The following is a 20,676-nucleotide window of genomic DNA, read 5'->3' as shown; positions in this document are numbered from 1 at the left end:
ATTATTATCATTATTTAAAATTGTTTTAAGTAAAACTACATCTTTCAAAACTGCACTTGATCAATGACAATCCATCTCTTTTAGTTATTAACATTCTGTGCCAATAGATGGTAAATTCAACATGAATCAATCTTTTATATATTCCAGGTCCTGGTTGATTATTTATGGTTTCACAAACACAAAGCAAACTGATAGCACTTTGGCATACTTTGGTTAGGTTTTAACTATCCTAAATGCCTTATTTTTATATGATAATTATTGTATTGTATGTAAAATCTTGAGTGGAGGAAAAAGGATTCTGTAAGGAATGCAGTGAATCAGAAGAAAAATATAATCATCCTCATAACATGTTTAAATACAGTAAATCTTAATCCACAACAACCACTTGTGGCTGAATGAGTTTGTATATTTGTAAAAGAAAACTATAACTGTACAATATTAAATATCTTTAAGACCAAAAATGGAGCAAGTAAAATGTAAAATCTCAACAAAATTATAACTTCCATTCTGTTGTCCTTTCACTTCAACCAGAGACATTTGCCTGAACAAAGAGTACATAAAGTCCTTCTGTATCACTGTGGAGATCTCCCAGCTTCATTGTGACAGCACGCGCACACACACACACACACACACACAAGGCCATGGCCTAACTGCTCCATGCTTGTATTCCTCTCACGTCTGCTGAACTCAATCCTCCAACCTTATCTGTCCACATTCATGACGTTAAGGGTGAATGCTCCAAAGAAAAAAAAATATTCCTCTCAACACTGAGGACTTCTACATCATCAGCATGCAGAACTTAAAGTAATTTTTAGGGTCCTTAACCTTTTGAGAGGAAAAAAAATAGGATGAATGCTGGTAACTCAGTTCTTTGATCTCTTTCAGTAAAGAACATAAAACATTCATTTAAAACATCTTCCTGCTTCAGCTTTGACTTCATCTGTTCTACTTAGAGTCCAACCCTTCAAATGAAATGAATCCTTATTAATTAAAACAAACATCAGATTAATTTATCAATAAATTAATAATTTGCACAGGATTTAAACAGCTTTTTTTCCTTTAAACAGATGTGGAGACCCAAGGGAACTATTAAAAGCTTCGTTCAGTTAATCCTGATTAAAATGAGCATGTTTGGATGAATAAACCAAACAAGAAGAACAAAAAACAAAAAAAATCCTCAGATTCAGAAACTAAAACCCTTTGTCCTTTTGTTTATCTGCTACTTTACCTGAAACTGATCATATAAAACAAAGAGCCACAAGCCACAATCTCCAATTACCACCTTGGTAAAAACAATGTTAAAGAAGCAGTTTCATTTAGGTGTTTCTATCAGTTGTTAATAATTTCCTCCAAATATGTTAATTCAAAACAAAATGTTCTGTCCCTTATTCAGTTGTTCTTACCAGGCTGGGCAGGAATCCTGAGCAGAACTGGTGGCGCTGCAGCGCTGGAGATGTTGACAGTGACCATCATGACAAAGCTTCTTGGAGAGGCGAGATGAAATGAACACGTGAGGGAATTTTCTGCATCGCAAACAACCAGATTGTCAGATGTGGAGTTTTTCCCCTCTGTGTTGTTGTTTTGAGGCCTGGAAATGAACAAAACACATGAGAAAATCTAAGTGTTGTTTTGGATTAAAATACAGAAAAAACTGAACATTAAGTTTAGTGTACAATTGACTTTGTTAAATGTAAAATAAATAAATAAATAAATAATATTTTGTTTTGTATGCTTTCAGCAAGTATCTAAGAACATTATCTGGAGTTTTACTCTATACTCCATTCCTGTTAGGTCTGTGCTGACTTGGTCTCTTTAATCCAAACACTATAAAAGCCTGGAGTGAATGTTGCAACACAGTAAACAGACGTTTAACCCCCCGGTGAGCAGTGGGATAACACTCAGGCACACTCAGGCACTCATTCATCCAACAGCAGAACTCTACTTTCTACTTACAGCTGCTGAAAGCTGATTGCCAAACGACCAGCATCCAGTTTACCAAACGGTGGGCCGTGAGGCTTCAGATCACAAGCTACATTTTCCCAGTTTTCACCAATTCTGCACAGTATGTCCAAACAGATGCCTGGTGAGAAAATACATTTGCATGTTAGTACATTGTGACCTCCTGCTGGAGATTTCTTAGAAACCACTCAATGCTTAATATTATAAGAATTAAAAAACTGCTTCTATGAAAATAGGAACATTTATCAGAGAAAAACAAAGCTAGCAAGCTGCAGTCTCAAAGGTAAAAAAAATATTCATTAAAACATGAATGCTGAGGCTATTAGATGGTTTAGGTGTTTAAAATATATAAACTATACCAATTATTTTATCTGACATGACCAAAAGGTTTATGTTTGGTCTACAGAGTGTTAGCCTGCAAAGACTGATCATATCCACCTTCAACATTTGGACTGTACATAAAAGATTAACTTGTTGATATCAACACAGTGTAAACCACTGACGCGTGACATTTGGTTTTTTGGAACCATAGGTGACCATAATTAGATGAGTAGCTAGAGCTGGAGTGAAGTGTAAAACCTGATTAGACAAATATACACATCTCTGAGGCTTAATATCTGAAAATTACTGATGTATTTAGAAAAAAAAAATACATCAAACCACTAGACAAAAGAAGCTAGTCTGTAAAAAAGAAATGAGGAGGAATTGGTCTACTTATTTCATGGGAGAAGTGAATATGAACCGGAGTCTATTCGAGCCAACGCTCAGTGAAAGTCAGTAGTACTGACCTTTGAAACACTGACTTCAGGTTTCAGAGCCAATAAATATGATCCTGTTTTATAGACAGTCTATGTGCCAACAGGAACACCCTTAGCTACTTGGATAAATAAATTAAAGAAAACATTCCCTGTTAACATATACGTCACAGTAAGAGTTGGTAAATAAAAGTGCAAGTTACTCTTTATATTGTTTTAAAGTTCGATCTCTGCAAATTCCTCGGTGAATGGCATCAACATGAGTAACATGTAAACAAAAATCTCATTTGAATGTCTCCTGTGTGCTCCCTGATGTTGCTGGGTGCACACAGCTGAATCACTATTGGCTGTCAGGAGACACAGTGCCGACCTTTAACCTCACTGTTTAATTGTTGCACATGAAGCTCAGAGCTCTTGTGCGTCGCAGAGCCTCGCAGATCCGTGCGAAGGAAAAAAAAAAATCCTCCTCGCGCCTCCACATCTCCCAGTATCATCTAACTGCCACCTTCATCACCTCAAGGACATGAGCAGAGTGTTTCATAATGATGAGTCAACTGAGCTGACTCACGGCTGATGTGTAAACTCAGTCACCCTCTCCTTTTCTATTGTTTGCAAGCAAACAATTAAATAAGAAAAAACAATAAATTTAACTTTGAAATGAAAAAGAAAGAAATTATCTTCACAAGTAATTTCATTATAATGAGCTCACAGCTTTATTGTTGGAGGAACTTGGCTCAAAGTTAACTTTATCTAAGTTTTATCAAAAAAAAGGTTAAAAAACAAAAACAATTGGACTTCTGTTCTGTAGCTGAAGATGTTCACAGATCTTTGGCTTTATCATGTCCTGGATGACTGAGAACCTACACCAGCATATTTATCTAATTTTGTCTGGAAATTTATAAAAACCAACCTGAGTCAGTTTAAATTAATTAAATTATCCTGTTGAGCCTGAGATGCAAAACATATCTACCAATAAAGCAAAAACCTTCATCTTTCTCTTTTATTACATATGTCTTTAAAGATTCACTCTGAATCAATTCTCAGTTTTTGAAAAAAAATGTTCTAATTTGTCATTATACAAAAATCAACTTTGCACTTTTTCCAAATTCAAAGATTTTTGAATCCACCTTTCAGTGTTAATTTTACTGAGTAGCCTCAGCTCGGTTCAGCTCAGACACCAAAGCCACATTACTCGAGAATCATTACCTAAAGAACTTGAACAAGTGACTTCACAAGGTTTTAACACAAGCATTCATTTAATCAGGCTTCATAAATGCTGCTGGAACCTGAATTTATTCTGTGAATTTAGGGCACGTTTTAAATGGATCATTTCTCATCCACTAATTCTTTAAGCAGTTCTTCATTAACCTGAGCAGCAGCAGGACTTGACAAGCACATTAGTCCACTGACAGATACAGTACTTTAAAAGATAAACTCTTACTGCCAGAAGGCCTTTGAGGCTGTGATTCAATTGTTATGTTCCTGAAGTTGCAGCGGGAAGGATGTAGGAGGTTTAATTTGGAGCTCTTTGTCTCTGGTGCGATTGTGTTGCCTCCCTCCGCACTGATGGAGGCAGGAGGTGAGTCACAGCAGAGCTCATCCTGCCACGGGAGGTCCAGAATTCCTGGACCAGGTGAGGCTCCAGGTAATGGCTCCAAACACCAAGCACCTGCACACAGAGAGCGTTACTGAGTTTACTGACCAGTTATTACCATAACCCCCACCAAGGAGGTTCTGTTATCGGTGGTGTATGCTTGTTTGCCTGTCCGTGCACAAGATTATTCAAAAAGTTACAAATAGATTTTCAAGAAATCTTCTGGGAGCAAGTGATTAGATTCTGGTGGTGATCCAGTCAAATGCCAAGCTCAAAGGTCAAGGTCACAGGTGATCCTGTGCTCAATCGTGTAACGCAGGAATGTGAAACTGCACAGCTGGAGACCTCATGGGTCAAGAATAGTGCCTGTTGATTTCAACGTCATGGGGTCAAAGGTCAAGGTCACTCCTTTGTTACCTGGACCAAGGAGGTTTTCAGTCATGTTTGCCATACACATGTCAGGTCAAAGAAATAAACATCATTTTGGAGCTGGTGAATAATATATTCTATATAATTCTTTTTATTTTCTGATAAATCTGCTCAAATAAGGATTTGTTAGGTCAGACTTCTGTACTGCACATGTGAGCACTGTTCAATATTCAAAAACAAAATTTATCACGCAGTAGAAGGTATCCCATAAGATGAAGATTTACAATCGTGGCGTTGTGCTGGGAACTTACCATGGGTTATCAGGAAAGCATACATCAGGACTGACAACATGACTCGTACAACCCTGTAAAGACAAATACAAGAAGACAACATTGAATGGATAAAAAGAGAGAATGAAGCACAGAAAACTAAAATACAGAATAGAAATGACAACAGAGTCAGATGAAGGATAATTAGAACGATCAAGGGAAGCAGAATTCATGTTACCCCAAAATAAAAGTACCAGCGTAGCATTTTCTTTTTTATCTGACTGGTGTAGCTCTGTATTTCTCTGGAAAACCCAACTACTGACTTGATTGGACTAGAATGTGACAAAGTGCAGCAGCTTTTCCAAACATCTGTACTTTAGGACAAACAGAGGTTGTTGCCTAAGAACAGGCATTAATGAGAAAACCGTAGGAGGTTCAAGCCGGTATGTGTCACCATAATTAATAACAAAAAACAGGAACCTGTGCCAATTTTTCAGTTATTCTGTAATGATCAGAACTGAGGACCCGAAATTTCAGTCAGACACAAAGTACAAAATAATAAGTTCTTTATTGAAGTTCGGGGTAAGGAACAGGCAACCACCAGCAAAGGGACAGGAACCTCTGAGGACGGAGAGGAAGGTTAGAGGGTTGTATACTTGGGGGGGGGAGGCCAAAACTGAACAGACAAGAACCACTAACCTTCTTTGCGTTTGTGGAGGATGAGTGGTCCAGGTAGCACAAAGGCTGGCAACCAGTGGCAGCTCCAGGGAGAGACGGAGCTAGGAGCGGGCAGGACAGAGTAAACTAATCTGAGGGTCAGGCAGAGAGCGGTGGTCAGGGCACAGAAAAAGGGTCCAGCACGTTCAGGCAACTTCTAGCAGACAAAATCCAAAGGGCGAGGCAGGAGGCAGAGGTCAGAGGGCAGAAACAGGGTCGTGTCCAGAAAACAGAAGCCAGTGGAGAATCCGACGTGGGCTAGACAAGGCAGGCAAATCCAAGGGGCAGAAAAATGTTCAGAACGTGGTCAGGTCAGGAAGAAATGCTGGATATCTACTCACTCTGAGGCTTTCAAAAATCTGGCACCGTCTGCCTGTTTGAGAGCTGAATATAACTGCTGTTGCACAGGTGGAAAACATGAGCCTGATTGCACTCAGCATGCAGGTGAACCAGATGAGCTTGATGAGAGGTGGGAACTGAGGGAACAAACATAGCAGGCAGACGGGCCAGAAACATGACATATTCTTTAAAAATTTGTGTTGCAACACAAGCTGCAGGTCAGTAAGTCACATTGAGAGCTGCTTTCAGACAAAAACATTGTCACATTGCAGTTGTTACTGTATTATTAGAACTGACTGAGGATCAATGCTTAAACAATTTACTGTGATCTCTAGAAGTCAGCTTCTTTTATTGTTTTTTCCCCGCAATAATACAAACCATGTAAAAAAAAGGACAACTTTACCAAATATTGTGATTGTTGGATGTTTACTAAATATATTTCCATCAGGTTTCAATACAAAAGTAGTTTTCTTTCAGCTTCTGTTTATTGTGTCATGTTGAAACCCAACTGTGTGGTTCATCCCTGAGTGAACTTCTGCACCTCAGTATCAGAGGACGGGTTTACGGTTAAATCAGTAATACTTACAATGTTGTGATCATAGTGTGAGCATGATCTGACTGGGCTTTGGCTGTGGAGAATCTCACTGAGGAAAGAAAAGAGATGCAGATATTTCAGAAGGTTGGTGATGATGAAACATTTGATCTGAACTTGTTGCACCTCGGTCACGTCTCATTAAATCAGCTGCACATATATCTATAGTGTCCACCTTCCGTCAACATCTCATTATATTTTGTAAGCACAAAATATTTTGCAAAGTGATAATATCTTCATGCATGCCTGATAGCAGCTGGTCAGAGACCCAAATTCTAGCGTGATTCCTACTTTTCATTAGAACTTTGATGTGACGATACTTCCAACTTCCAGGAAGAACTTAAAGGTAAATTAGAGGCAGCAAAACCTGCAAGAATCTGAAGCAACTGCTGCACACAAATTGCTCTTGACTTTAACAAAAATAACAAGCTTGTCATGCCTGGATAATCTGCTTTTTCACTAAAAGGAAGGTTTTGCAGTTTCCCCTCTATGATGAAGCGCTGTAGCCCTGCTTTTCACTCAAAAAAAGGTGAATCACAAGAGAAAGAGCAAGTTTTTCAGAGTTCATGGGCCTGAGATACAAATACTTTCTGTCAGAGTTATATAAGAGATTATGATAGGTTTCTTAAAAAAAAATTGAAAATATAAAAAAAGTTCTATCATATCTTAAAGCTGGTAATGTAACATTATTTATAATAATAATGAAGTAGAAAAAATTTATTTTTTCTAACAAAACTCAATCCTAGATTTTTATCCGTTTTCAGATTCTGATTTTCTTCTTCTGAACAAGGGAAGCAAGAATATAGCAAAACATAACAACTCCATTTATTTCATTTATATGCCAAAAAGCAAGGATTGTATCAATAAAAAAACAAACCCTGCATGTAAACACCTAGAACTGTTTGTTCAGAACATGTGTGACAAGGTGATGCACAGAGAAAAACAGCAGAAAATAATAAACTCATTAATTAGACATTGGATTGTAACGCAGTCTTCAGCGTGAAAACAAAGTGCAAAACTGGGAAAAGGTAAAACTGGGCTCATGTTACTCCCCTGTAATCAGTGTCAAATGTGCAAAACAAAACCTGCCGACAGAATAAGGCAGAAAGAAATCACATGTTCTGTTTATTTATAACTAGTGGAAAATAAGCTCAGTTTTCCACCTGAACTCTAAACTTAACTTCAATGAAGCTTCTTTTACATTAACTAACAGGATGTCAGAGGAAGTAAACAGGAACTCAAACACTCAGACACACAGTGGAAGAGAACCAGGTGATGTGAAAACACATTTATTAAAGCCGACCCAGCAGGTGTTTTATTCAACCACAGTCTGAGTTTGGGATAATTTATGGTTGAAGCCAAATGAATGTAAACCCATTAATGTAAACAAATGACTCTTCAAACTCCTGATTTCACATGTTTAATATTTAATTTCAATTTTGTTAACAAATTCCAGGAGTGTGTTTTAGCTTCTGGTGTTGTTCATGAAATTTTAATTTGTTTATTATTCACGAACAGTTTTTTTTAAATATATTTTTATTTAATTACTCTTACAGAAGTAAGTTTGAGGCTCTTCATATGGGTGTAACTGCATCATCACATCACAATTTATGGCCAAGAAATCATCAAAACAAAATATCAAGTCCCACTTTATAAAGAAAGCTTTCATATCATCTGTCATTTGGTTGTTTGACCAAAGCTTAGCTCTATAACTTGTTTCAGTAAGAACCTATTTTAGTGGTTATCAAGTTACAGTAAATGAATAATACGTTCATTTTCTGTGAAAATCTGAACTACATGATGAGATAAAAATGTCTCGGAGGGATTATGTTTATGAATCAGACCAAACAGTTACGGCGATGCAAAGATGAGATCAGAATTTAAGACGTTCCTCAATGATTTTTAACACCAACAGCCTACACAACCTCAGTTTACATCAGTCACACGATAAACAGTCACTGAATCTCTGCCAGATCCATCACATCTCCTATCAGACCAGAACAGAGGATTATTTTTGTGCAGAGCCATCACACAGCTTTAAAATTCACAGCTTTTTCGTGCATTTCTTAAGTTTGCTTTCACTCTTTAGCTGAGAACAATTTGAAGAAAGAAAAATAGTTTTAATTAGACAGCAACACGCCTGATTCATCGTAAACTCATCATCTCACAAATGTTGTGCACAATTTGATTCGTTCAAATGCAGATTTAACCACAGACACAAGCAGAAAAAAGAACAAAACTAGTGGACAAAAGCAAGAAAAGTAAATGTCTTTAGATGGTTTCAACAAAAAGTTTTAAATATTGTACCTGTGTTATATTTTGAAAAGTTAAATAGCATCTTCTCCTGTTTCTTTTTTGAGAGTCATTGTCACTGATAGAGCTTTAATGGAAAGTGCTGTTTGGGACAGCTGTAGCAGCTCAGTTGTTAAAAAATGCTCAGTTTTTAAAACTAAGTTAGACCGGTAAAAGCCTCATGCCTTCACACTCCCTCCAAAACAACTACCATATTTCCCACCCACACTAGAAGCTCTGTCCTTTTCTCCGAGGACTCCACCTTGCAGTTATTCATCCCATTTAATGACTCACTCCCTGCCAGTCTGAAACTGCTTCGTACAAAGGCTTGCTGGGGCTTGTCGACTCATATTTTGGACGGGCTGTTCAATAACTTGTTTTACACTAGGTATTCAGAGGAAATTAAAGGAAATGTTTCACACAAAGTGAGATGCTGTAACCTGTAACTGGAACACCAAGGGGTGGTGAAAAGTGTTGAAAAGAAACAGAAATTTTCTTCAAGTAAAAGGTTCTTAATTGGTGGACAGCCACATGATGGAGGCAAAGAGTACAGAAAAGACAACACAACAACGTGGAATTTAAAGTGTCAGTGAGGCAGAAGCAGGTGAGAAATTCCTCACAAATGAATGAAAAGCAGAGAATACAAGTTCACAGAATGAGCTGCAGCGAGACAGATCCGACTCACGTGTCCATAGATATCATTAAGAATCATTAACAGAGCTGGTTCTTACGCTGTAGCTGAGGAGCCTCATGTAGATTTTACCCTCAGATTTTCCAAGTTATTGCAGGTAATCAGTGCCTCTCTGGGAGGAAAGTGTCCAGCCTCTCGCTCACTGCTGCCGTCTTCCTGATGTTCAGCTCAGATCTGAATCCCTGACTAAAGTAGTGAGGGAAAAGAGTCAGGGCTGAGAGGGGCAGGAGGGAGAAAGCCTCTGGTTCCCATGGATACCACTCAGCCCCGCCCACCGTGAGGCGTTCAGGATACCTCTGAGAATCCTTCCACTAACCTGATGCACAGGAACATACTGGAAATCTTGCACATTCGGTCAGGACTGTAACTTAATATTCACTTTAAAATAAGTGTGCTATTTTTGTTGTTATTTTATTTTTACACATGTATTGTTTTTCTCTAATCTATCTACTTCTACATTTATTGGGATGATGACTTTTGATATTTTATATTTTTTATACTTTTTTAATTATCAGAATTGATTGTAAATATTTCCCCCCACAGAAATACACTGAGATCTTTCAGCTTTTAGCTACCATTCTTCTACTTTTACCTTCTAGGTAGTATGTTTGATACTTTTAGCTACCATTTTGCTGCATATAGCTTTAATTAACATTTTACTGCTTTTATTTAGCATTTTGCTACATTTAGCTTTTAACTAGCTTTTGCTACTTTTGCTTTTAGCTGGTGTTTTATTTATTTTAGCTTTTAGCTGGTGTTGTTTCTTTTAGTTTCAGCTTCCTCAGCATATTTCATAAGTTATTTGAAACTCAGCATTCAGCATTAAGTTTATTTCTGCTTTATTTTCTAAAAAAAGTGCTACATTTTACTCCATATAATAAAATTATGCAAGTAAAACAATATGTTTGCTGTAGAAGTAATCTGTGTGAGATTTGAATCTGAAGCAGAAGAAAAGGCAGTGCTATTGATTGTTACTATATTGTGCAAACTTATATCTTCCACTGATCAAACAAAAATCTTCAGCAATAACAACTAAACCAAAGCTATGGAACCGTGGTCAGATGCAACACGAACATATGATTCAGGTTTCTACAGAAAGTTGTTCATTTCTTTTAATATTCACCTGAAAAGCCCACTGTGTCAATCTGTGGAAAAAAGTTCTTCAACCAGATGTGGATGTTCAGCCAGGCCACTAAATCAACCCATGTTTCCAAGTGCACAACGGATGGTTTGTTATTGGGTTGGAAAGTATGTCTGGATCATCTATTTCTATGTGCGGAAAGTGAAAAATGTCATTCTGATGAGGTCCTAAAAGCAATGTTTAAGTGTTTGTGGTTTGTTGGCAGCAATGTTTAAGTGTTTGTGGTTTGTTGGCAGCAATGTTTAAGTGTTTGTGGTTTGTTGGCAGCAATGTTTAAGTGTTTGTGGTTTGTTGGCTTTCTTCCTTTACTTTCGGTCAAAATAAAAATGTTTCTGACACATCAGGCTGCTTTTGGAAGTCAGTAAAACTAAGTCAGTATGTAACCATGGCTATGGTAGGAACCACAGACATGGCAACCCTGGTCCTCAGGGCCACCATCCTGCATGTTTTCCTTCTTTCATTGCTCCAACACACCTGATTCAGTGGTTAAATCACCTCTTCATGTTCTACAGAAGCCTGTTAATCACCCATTGATTCAAATCAGGTGTGTTGGAGCAGAGAAACAGGTAAAACCTGAAGGATGGTGGCCCTCCAGGATCAGGGTTGCCCACCCCTGTTCCACAGTCTTTGACAGGAACAAATATTCACGTTTAAAATATTAAGAAAACATGTAACATGATACCAGCAGGTAATCACTGTCAAATACTGGTGTTAGTTATTGTTGCTAATGTAATAAAAAACTAATTTATCCTGAGAAGCCAATTACTTCCTGTCTCTGGGTGAGGATCCTAATTAATTTAGAGTCCCACACCTGCGATTAAAGTCTAATAGTGGTGGTCTGAGATAAATCTGACTGCAGGAGTTTTTTGTTTTTTTTTTTGTCTGTTTTAACATTTCTAAAAAAAAATACAGAATGAGTTTTTGCCTGTTTCTTGCAGATGTTGATCCATCTTTCCTCACTACTGTCATACCACTGAGGTCAAAGCCTCTCTGAAACACATGACAGTTTCATTTAACACTGATTCCTGACACTCTGGTTGCAGAAATATTAGACACTAATATAAACTCTGTAAATGTTATTATTAGAAAAATAAAGAGTTTGAGAGGAGGCATTTGGAGGCAACAGTTTCCTGGTTTGGTTTACCAAAAATGACTGGGGCTAAGAAACGTAACACCTTCTGTAATGATGTCAAATGTTTTAGGGTTTTTTTTGCATTAACCGAAACTGAGATTTGAAACTTGAACAACTTTTTATTATAATGTGTCTATTTATGTTTTTGTAGTTCATAGTAATCATTAGATGGATTTATTATTGACTTATTTATTAGTACATTGTGGAATTCTTGTGTTTTTATTTTTGTTTTGTTTTTTCTGGATACTAAAATCAAACTGAAACATCACTTAGAAGCAACGATGCCTATTGAATAACACTGTAGACAGTTTTGTCTAACCCACAGCTTTTAACAGAGAAAACAAAAACATGTGGAGGAAATCCAGTCGAGTAAAACCAAGACAGCTCAATATTGGCGTCAACCCAAAAGTTTCGTCCTAAACGGAAACATAGGAGGAAAATAGATGTCTTCAAGACTGGAACAACAACAGTTTTCCAGGCATCATTAAGAGCTAAATGTGATTTCCTTAACTATAAAAGTGTGAAAATGGAGTAGGGTTGGAAAGGGTTGTTGGAAGTGGACTTGTCAGTGCACGTAAAATGTTGCAAAATAGGAAGCATCTGCAGGAATCTTTTTGTTCTACAAATGACTCAAACATTTAGGGTTTGGTGGCAGAATACACACTTCTCATAGGTGTCTCAATCAGAACACACTGGGATTTTAGAAAAGAGGAAGGGCTTTAAAAAGACAGGTGCTAAAGACACTCCTTTGTACAATGAATGTCAGAATCTTAAAATGGTTTTTGAAAGTGGTTATAATGCCTTGAATTGTGGGTCTGAAGCAGTTTGGTTATGTTGCAGGTATTTAATGCTTCTCATTGCTCTAACACATACAGTTGTGTGGGTTTTTGTGAGGGGGTGTCAAAGTGAAATAATGGCTGCAGTCACTATCAAACTTTATGACGTAGAAAGAATGCATCATCCTGTCGGCGGTTAGAGCCACCTCTGAAGGGGAGGAGATTCATTTGCAAATAGATTCCCCCAATCTGCGTCACAATGGAGGTTCAACCATCAATTTTCCAACCCACTGATCTTTACTGAGATAGATTTGGCTCTGTTCCTTTTTTTTTCCCCAGCTTTCTGGCATTCCTCTGTGAACAAATACTGCAGTGACTGTTCAAAGCTGGAATCATCTCGTTTCGAAGAAAACAGGGATGGAGTGTGAGGAAAGCATCTGACTGGCTCTTCTAATCTTTACTGCTTCTGTTCCAAGATGTTACTGTGAGCTATGAGAGCAAAAGGTGTCAATGTTGGCTGCTACTATGCAGGTCAAATAAAATACAACAAGCAGAGGTTAAATAAAGATTTATCAAGAAACTGTTGGGTTCTGGAAAAACCTTTTTTATAATCAGTAAAACTCTTCTTTTGCCATTAGAAATGTTTTTTTTTATTTTCACAGCACAGCACTAGAAAAGAAGAGAGGTCTGAGACTTGAATATCACTTTACAAAATAAAAATTAGGTTAAATTTTGTGTTTTACTGATTTTGCAGAGGAGAGGAGGAGCAGAAGAAACCTCTGCTGCAGTTGCAGCATCAGCTCATTTAAAATGAGAAGACGGTATTCTCCCTCCAGTGACATCACCCCAACCTGAGTGCAAGAGTTACATTATTGTGTTAGTATAAAGAAATGAAGAAAACTAATCTGAAAAAATAAATGCTGGAACCTTTTTTATCATCTTTACAGGAAGATGAATCCTGTAACCTTTGGTTTTGTTTGCACTGTCATCTTACAGCCTCCCACTGCTCCTACATTAATCTGATCTTATTTTATATTTCAGCAACACATATGGCTTAAATTAGGACATTTACTTGTTCAGATGTTATTGAAATAGGATTGCTTTATTATAAGTGATATGTTTTATAATTAGTTGGCGTAACTGCTTTAAAAATTAGCTGATTTCAGCTTTTTTATTACTTCTCTTTGTTTGATTTATTGTATAATAATAAGTTATACAGTACTGTGCAGATGTCTTGAGCCTCTTTTTTAAACTGGTCTTCAGCAATATTACACCAGGCTGTCTGAAGCCCTTAAATGTCACAAGAAATAGACTAAATAGTTTAGTTTCAAGACAATCATTGGGCTTTTCTGTAAAAAATGCCCCCTTTGCTCCGATGTATAAACATGTTTCTTTTCTTCAAACAGGGAAGCCTTTTAATAAATAAATAATAAATATGGGGGGGGGGGATTCAAGCTGAGAGAATGATGTCATGCTTGGGTGACATCATTGAAGGAGAATGATGTTGTCTCTTTATTTTTTAGTAGTAGTAGTTTATTTTTACCCCTGCTTTTAAAAGTTCTTTAGAAACATAAAATATAAAGATATTGATATGAATAAGTTTAACTGAAGTATTTGTTCCATTTTTTATTGCAGGGGACTATTTATTCCACAGTAACTTATGACTTAATGACTTATTCTCAAAGAATTGTTTTTTGGGTTTTTTTTGCAATGATATTTTTTATTATCTCCTGAAACTTTAGAAGCTGGAAGATAAAGGGGATGTGTGTTGTTGGAGTTTATGGGTGCATTTTCTGACAAACACACACATTAGTTTTAGGTTTTATTTGATTAAAATCGGTGACACCAGCAGAAATCAGAGACCACAACAAAACTCCTGAGGGAAGGAGGATAAAACAGAGTTTTCTTTGTCATCTTGTCGTATTATTGCTCCTTTTTCACTCTTACACATAATTGGACATGAACACACTCTGCAGCGGCGTACCTGATGATGTGTTGACTGAACAGCATCAGCATGAGTCTCAGCTTGTTCTCGGTGTTACCACAGCTGCTTCCTCCCAGCCTGATCGAGTCACTCATAAACCCACAGTCTTTCCCCGGGGTTCAGCCTCCACCTCATGTTTATGGTGACACTTCCAGCTTCTGTGTCACATTTTCCACCCAAAGTGGATTATACTTTCTCCTTTGAGAGAGAAGCAAGATTATGAAGGAGAACACCTCATATTTCCATCCTCTCAGACATGAGAAGAATGGAAATATGGAAAAACTTATAAAGGAAGACTCATGGACAGAGCGAGGTCTGAGGTGACTCGGTGCAAAGCTTTTACGTCATCACATTAATTGCATTAAACCCAGTGAGGTGTCTCCAAAACAGCCAGCTATTAAAGACAACAAAAGATTCAAACAGGGAACTATTAGCTCACAGCCAAGGATTATGTTTGTCTGCTTTCCATAAAGATTATGGTTATGAACGGGTAATTTTAGCAAATTAATCTTTTCTGTTTCACATCTTAAATCTCCTGTTGTTCCTATTATTTACTGCATTTTTGTCTTTTATAAATGGACACTTTTTTTTTAACTTAGCTTGAAAACTGATCTCCATCCTTCCCTAAATACAGGAGATTGTGACTGAGTTTAAAACAGAACTAGGTGTTCAAAAATAAACAACTTTCACCATCTTAAAGGACCAGAACTTTATCTCTGCACTTATAAAACAGTTTAAATAATATAAGGTTAACATTATCATGAAATGTTCATTAAAATACAAAGTTTTACAAAAAGAAACTCATTTTGGGTTCCATTTCATTACCGCAGCAACATGTTGTGTTTTCAACCACTTTTCCCTCAGTGACGCAGCTTTGTTTGTTAATGTTTTCATACAGCACCTATTTGTGCTGCAGCAGTCTGCATCATTCAGGCAGAAGGCAATAACATCCAGGCCGCTCTGAGTTTGAGTCATCCTGTCTCACAGCATCGTCGCTGCAGTTTGGAGACCATCAGTTTGGCACCTTCAGCTGTTAAGATGTGCTTTTCTCTCTTTATTGTTATTCATTTTATGAAAATCCGGAGTTGATCACGTTGCAGGGGGAGATATCATGAGGGTCTTTTTTCTTCTTCTACTTTTCAAATGAAAGTTTTCCATCTGCTCTTCCAGAAAATCTCCCCTGGCTGGGGCCATTGAGTCACTGGAGCTTTTTTGGGAGGTTACAACAGATATTTCTGGACTTACACTACTTTTTCAGTTAAAAAAACACTAAAATTATGAGACTGAAAACAGTAAATTCCAAATGTGTTATGGCATGTTTTCAACTACAGTATTTCCAAACAAATGAACATATCTCAACACTGACAATCCATCCATCCATCCATCCATCCATCCATATTCTTTACTTGTTATACATCACTGACTGACTTACAGATTGTTAGTTTCTCTGTATTTCAAATGCCTCCTCTTGGAGGAAAGTTTATTGTATTAGCTAAAATTTACCTGATTGATATTTTTTCTGTATTTGATTCTGTTGTTGTTTCTGAGTTGTAAAGCACTTTGGATCGCCTTGCTGCTGAAAAGTGCTATATAAATAAATTTCACTTCACTTGTTTTTCAGTGCAGGCTCACGGGGGAAGCTGGTGCCCATCTCCAGCAGTCACTGTGCAAAAGGCGGCGCCACACCTGATACAGGGTGGCGCCACACCTGGTGATTCACAAAAAACCAACAGTGCATAAACAACACTTAGTTGGAAATATGAGTGTGTGTTTGTCTGAAAAAGCATGTGTTTTCAAGCTCTATAATAAAAAGTACATAGTCAGAAAATATTTAAACTCACCACATGCTTCAATGAATCTAAAACAATCTGAAAAAAGAGGTTGCTATGACTAAACTACATGAGAATATCTGTGTGTGTAGGACTGGTAAAGAGTTAAGCAGCGAAACAAGCAGCAATAAGACAAAACATGGAAAAGGGGGAGAAAAACTAAAAATACAAAATGCTGGAAGTCTATTATTCCTCCAAAATTGTGCTCTGGCTTCCTTTTCAAAATTTTTACTGTGCTACTTGGTGGTCAAGCAACATTTTAAGTAAGTGTATATTCCAAAAAAATTGGTATTAATGAAGGATTGAACTGGCGATCCACAAGACAGAAGTCAGGAAAATCATGATGGGCCTATTGAAGCTCATAAACAAAAATCATCTGCTGCTTTTTTGGTGTTTATAGAATGTAAAAACACACTCACACCTCATAACTTCACTAAAAAAAAAGGCTATAAAACTCCTAAACCCATTTAAAAAGTACAAAAAGCACCTGGTTTGCCTGAACTGGAAGCAACAGTCCTGTCCTTGAAGTGTTAACACAGGGATCAAAGGTGGATAAATTATTGACACCTTTAGCTCCTGAGCAAATTCAGCCCCCAGGCATGGAGTGAGCAGACAGCTTCTCATCACCATGGAGACATCTAAGACCATCATCTGACCTCAGACAAGCCAGCCTGTGCAGTTGGCAGGAAAATGCCCTCTGCTGAATGCCTGTTAGCTCTGACACAGATTAAAAAACAGGAGCTCCTTTTTCTGAACAATTGACAGTCAGCTAGCTGGTTTTGCCTCAGGCTCGTCTAAAAGGTGACTGAAAAAAAGGTTTCAGTCTGTTTTCTCTGTTTGAAGCCTTGAACACTGTAGCCTGAACATGAAAGTTTTTATGATTGCAAAAGAAGAAATGTCCAAACTAATGCTCAGAACTAAAATAGGTTAAAGACAACACAGAAAAACTTCTTCAAGAGACTAAATAATCTGTCTAAAACCAGATTATTTATATTGAGAGTTTTCATGAAAATGTACCTTGTGCTGCATTAGAGAGCTGGAGTGTTTTGAATGTTGGCTGGTTTTAAACGGATCACATTAATCTGACAGTGGCAGCCAACTGTGTTGGTTTTGTTTTGTACAAATCGAGAACTGCCAACAAGTTCCTTACTTTTGTAAGAAACAAAACTTGTGCTCTGAAAGAATTTGTTAACAAAACTTAGATAATCGCAACCAGTCAGATCCAGTAATATGTCCAGAATGTTATTCATTTAAAAAAAAACATTGTTTTAAACACTTTATAGCGTGTTTTCCAGATATATATTTTTTAATGATGACTTATTAATAAGGGAAATTATGTTCCTGGTTGTCCACTTCCCTGTTGGGATAGTGCAGCTTTTTTCACTTTACATATTCCCACAGCACCCCCTATGTGAAACACCTTCCCACTGCAATCCATTAAAGACCAAAAATATCCAATCTTATTACAACAATAACCGAAAAAGTCTCACAAACTGATGAAACTGTTACTTTAGGCACTGATGTTTATAGAGCTGTTGAACAATTGTGTACAAATAAAAAAAAAAAATAAAAGAGATTCAGTCTCAGGACATAAAGGGTCCTGTCATTTCATGCAAAGTGACAAAAAAGCAGCTCTGATTTTAAAGATTTATGTAGTTATGCTTTGTTTATCAGGAGAAAAAGAGAACATATTTTTGCAAGAAGGAACTAATGTTGTAAAGGTGAAAAAAAAATGTTGGAACATTTTATCACAACAAAGAACTTGTGCAAATTATTTAAAAGTAAAGAAGGTAAAACAAAGAGAGTGACACATAGACAGACAGAGGAGATGGAGGAAGATCCACAACATCAGCCTCGTTATGTTTGACAGTTATTCCTCCAAATATACATGTATCCTTAAAACCAGCTTAAAACTAAACATTTAGTTCTGCTTGATGCTTCAATAGGATGTAACAAGATCTTTGCAGACATTTATCTACAGTGCACTGCAGGTTTAATATGATGTTAAAGTAAAATGTTTACCAAAATAAAAAGGACATTCTGTGCAGCAACCTAACCTTAACCTTATCCTCTCTGGTTGTTAACAAAGATAGGGGTTATTATCCCTCACTTGTTCTGTTCTATGAAAACAGCGCTTTAGCAGAAACTCTACACTCAAACAAATCAAATGTTCTGTTTGTGTGTTTTCTTTTTTTTATGTGTGTGTGAAATCTGCACACCCACTGAGCCGTAACACAGTATCACATATAATCAGTCTAGACAAACTCCTGTGACTCAGGTTACAACTTACACATATGGGTTTTGTTGAAAGTTGACAAAAATCCTAGTTTTTGTTCTGAAATCTTGTAATTCTGAAAGCCACTCACCAACTCCCTCATGCCAGCAGACGTCGGGACGTACAACATGAAAAACGAAATTTCCTTCTTGCTGACATTGTGAAAGCAGACTGGAAAGTGATACTTCCAGATGTTAAAGTTCGAGCTTTTTATGTGGCCCTGTGTGTCTCTGGGCATGAAGGTCTATTTCTGATCCTTGGTGTCAAAATACACACCGGTGTCACATAAAATCACACACAAACCAAAGTGTACATCCATGTTTACACCAATCTAATCTGTGTACTGCATGCTAAAAGTGGCATTTTCCTGTAAACTCTCCAACAAATTTGTGTCGCAAAGCCAGTTTATTTACAGCAGGACTCCAGTTGGCTTACACTGATACAGACCAGGCCAAACAAACATTGGGGTACGACCTGGCTTTAATTATCACAGAGATAGAAACAGAGCTCTAAAAGAACCCAAGTTCAAAGTTGCATCCTTGTCTACTGCAGAAATAAAAGTCCCAAAACTTATAGCAAACTATTCTCAAATCTACATTCAATATTGACTATTCTCATCTTTTTCTGATGTTTTCCTGTGTTGTTGGTAAAAAGATTGTTGTTGCCTTTAGTTGTTTTATTGTTCTTGCTAAAAATATAAATGCAACCAAAGATAATCTCTTAAAGTTACATTTCAGGAACTCCCACCATGACCCTGCAGACACTTAAATAACTGTTTGGTTGAATATTGACTCATAAAACTTAGGGTTATCAAGTCCTCCATAATGTTAACAACTGTTGCTGCACCTGCTCAAGATATTTATAATTAGATTAATGGTAAAGAATACAGAGCAGAACGCTGGGGGCAGAAAGCAACCAACCCCTACAACAGTCTGCTATTTTAACACAGAGTTTAAATGCCTGGAAAAGATATTACCGTCCCATTGTTATATTTTTACTACTTCATCAGAGGTGCAGTTGCTTTTTACCAGTGTGTGTGTGTGAGTATGTGTGCATGTGTGTGTGTGTGAGAGAGAGAGAGAAAGAGAGACAGCATAGTCAAGAGGGAAAATTCTATTTTTATAGTGCCAGTAAGGTACCAAAACTCTGCTGACCACAACAGAGACAGGAAGTTGACTCCTGAAGAGGTTTGAAAATGCTGTACAGCTTTAAAACTCAGGCTCTGAAAGGTAGTGGGTGATATGCATTCCTTCAAGAAATACTAGCTCTTTCATTAGAACCAGTATTTAAAATTTGACCAATTTCTGAATTCCTACTTCTACCTAAAAGTGCAATATATTGTGTTATAAGTCAATGATTAAGACTTATTTTGTCAATTATTTGCTAAAAACAGTTGTGAATGAGGATCTCCTATAGAGATCAATGATCATTTCGCTTCTGTGATTGTTGATCAAAGTAAAGCAGGAAGTGCCAAAACTTAAATCAAATGTGTGAAATCTGCACACCCACGCATTGATACCTCAGTGTTTTGGAATGCAAACTGTGCATTTCTATTCATGCAGGTGCAAACACACACTCCCACACACACACATGTCAAAACTGCAACTTCCAACATTCCTCTGGCATCATAAATGGACTTAAATGAACTGTACTTATATAGAACCCTTTTAGCTAACAAGGCCACTCAAAGCACTTTACAACACAATCTGCTCTCGTCTACCCATCCACACACACGTTCATCTACAAATCTAATCTGAATAAATCATTCTATAGAGTCTAATCATCGGAGGCAGTGAGGGGTTCAGTGTTTTGCCCAGAGACACTTCGACATGTGGCAAACCGGTGGAACTGAACTTCCAACTCTCTCATTGGAGGATGACTGCTCTTACCATTGAGCCACAGCCGCCCCAGCAGAAAACATGTTGCAAAATGTTCTTTTTGATCAAGTTGCTGCATGTAGCA

General features: G+C 37.3%; 1 protein-coding gene across 7 annotated transcripts in view; it reads right to left on the bottom strand.

Moving 5' to 3' along the window:
* Positions 1-18,865, bottom strand: part of lepr (leptin receptor) — a 30,478-nt gene extending 11,613 nt beyond the window's left edge. The window contains exons 1-7 of one of the 7 annotated variants that reach the window (XM_017420592.3): positions 9,618-9,729; positions 6,005-6,646; positions 5,646-5,921; positions 4,989-5,041; positions 4,156-4,383; positions 1,954-2,080; positions 1,404-1,588 (exon numbers count right to left, since the gene is read on the bottom strand). In XM_017420592.3, the coding sequence (XP_017276081.1) occupies positions 1,404-1,588; positions 1,954-2,080; positions 4,156-4,383; positions 4,989-5,028 (580 nt within the window). In that variant the 5' untranslated portion in view covers positions 5,029-5,041; positions 5,646-5,921; positions 6,005-6,646; positions 9,618-9,729. Of the gene's footprint in view, positions 1-1,403; positions 1,589-1,953; positions 2,081-4,155; positions 4,384-4,988; positions 5,042-5,645; positions 6,647-9,617; positions 9,775-18,805 lie in introns of those variants that run through there. The other 6 variants (XM_037974084.1, XM_017420591.3, XM_017420593.3 and 3 more) reach the window with 6 other exon arrangements.
* Positions 18,866-20,676: the final 1,811 nt, after the last annotated feature.

This window comes from Kryptolebias marmoratus, linkage group LG24 (assembly GCF_001649575.2).
Source record: "Kryptolebias marmoratus isolate JLee-2015 linkage group LG24, ASM164957v2, whole genome shotgun sequence".
In the NCBI taxonomy this organism is placed as follows: Eukaryota; Metazoa; Chordata; class Actinopteri; order Cyprinodontiformes; family Rivulidae; genus Kryptolebias; species Kryptolebias marmoratus.
The sequence above is the reverse complement of the archived record's forward strand: the minus strand, read 5'-3'. Positions and strand labels throughout refer to the sequence as shown.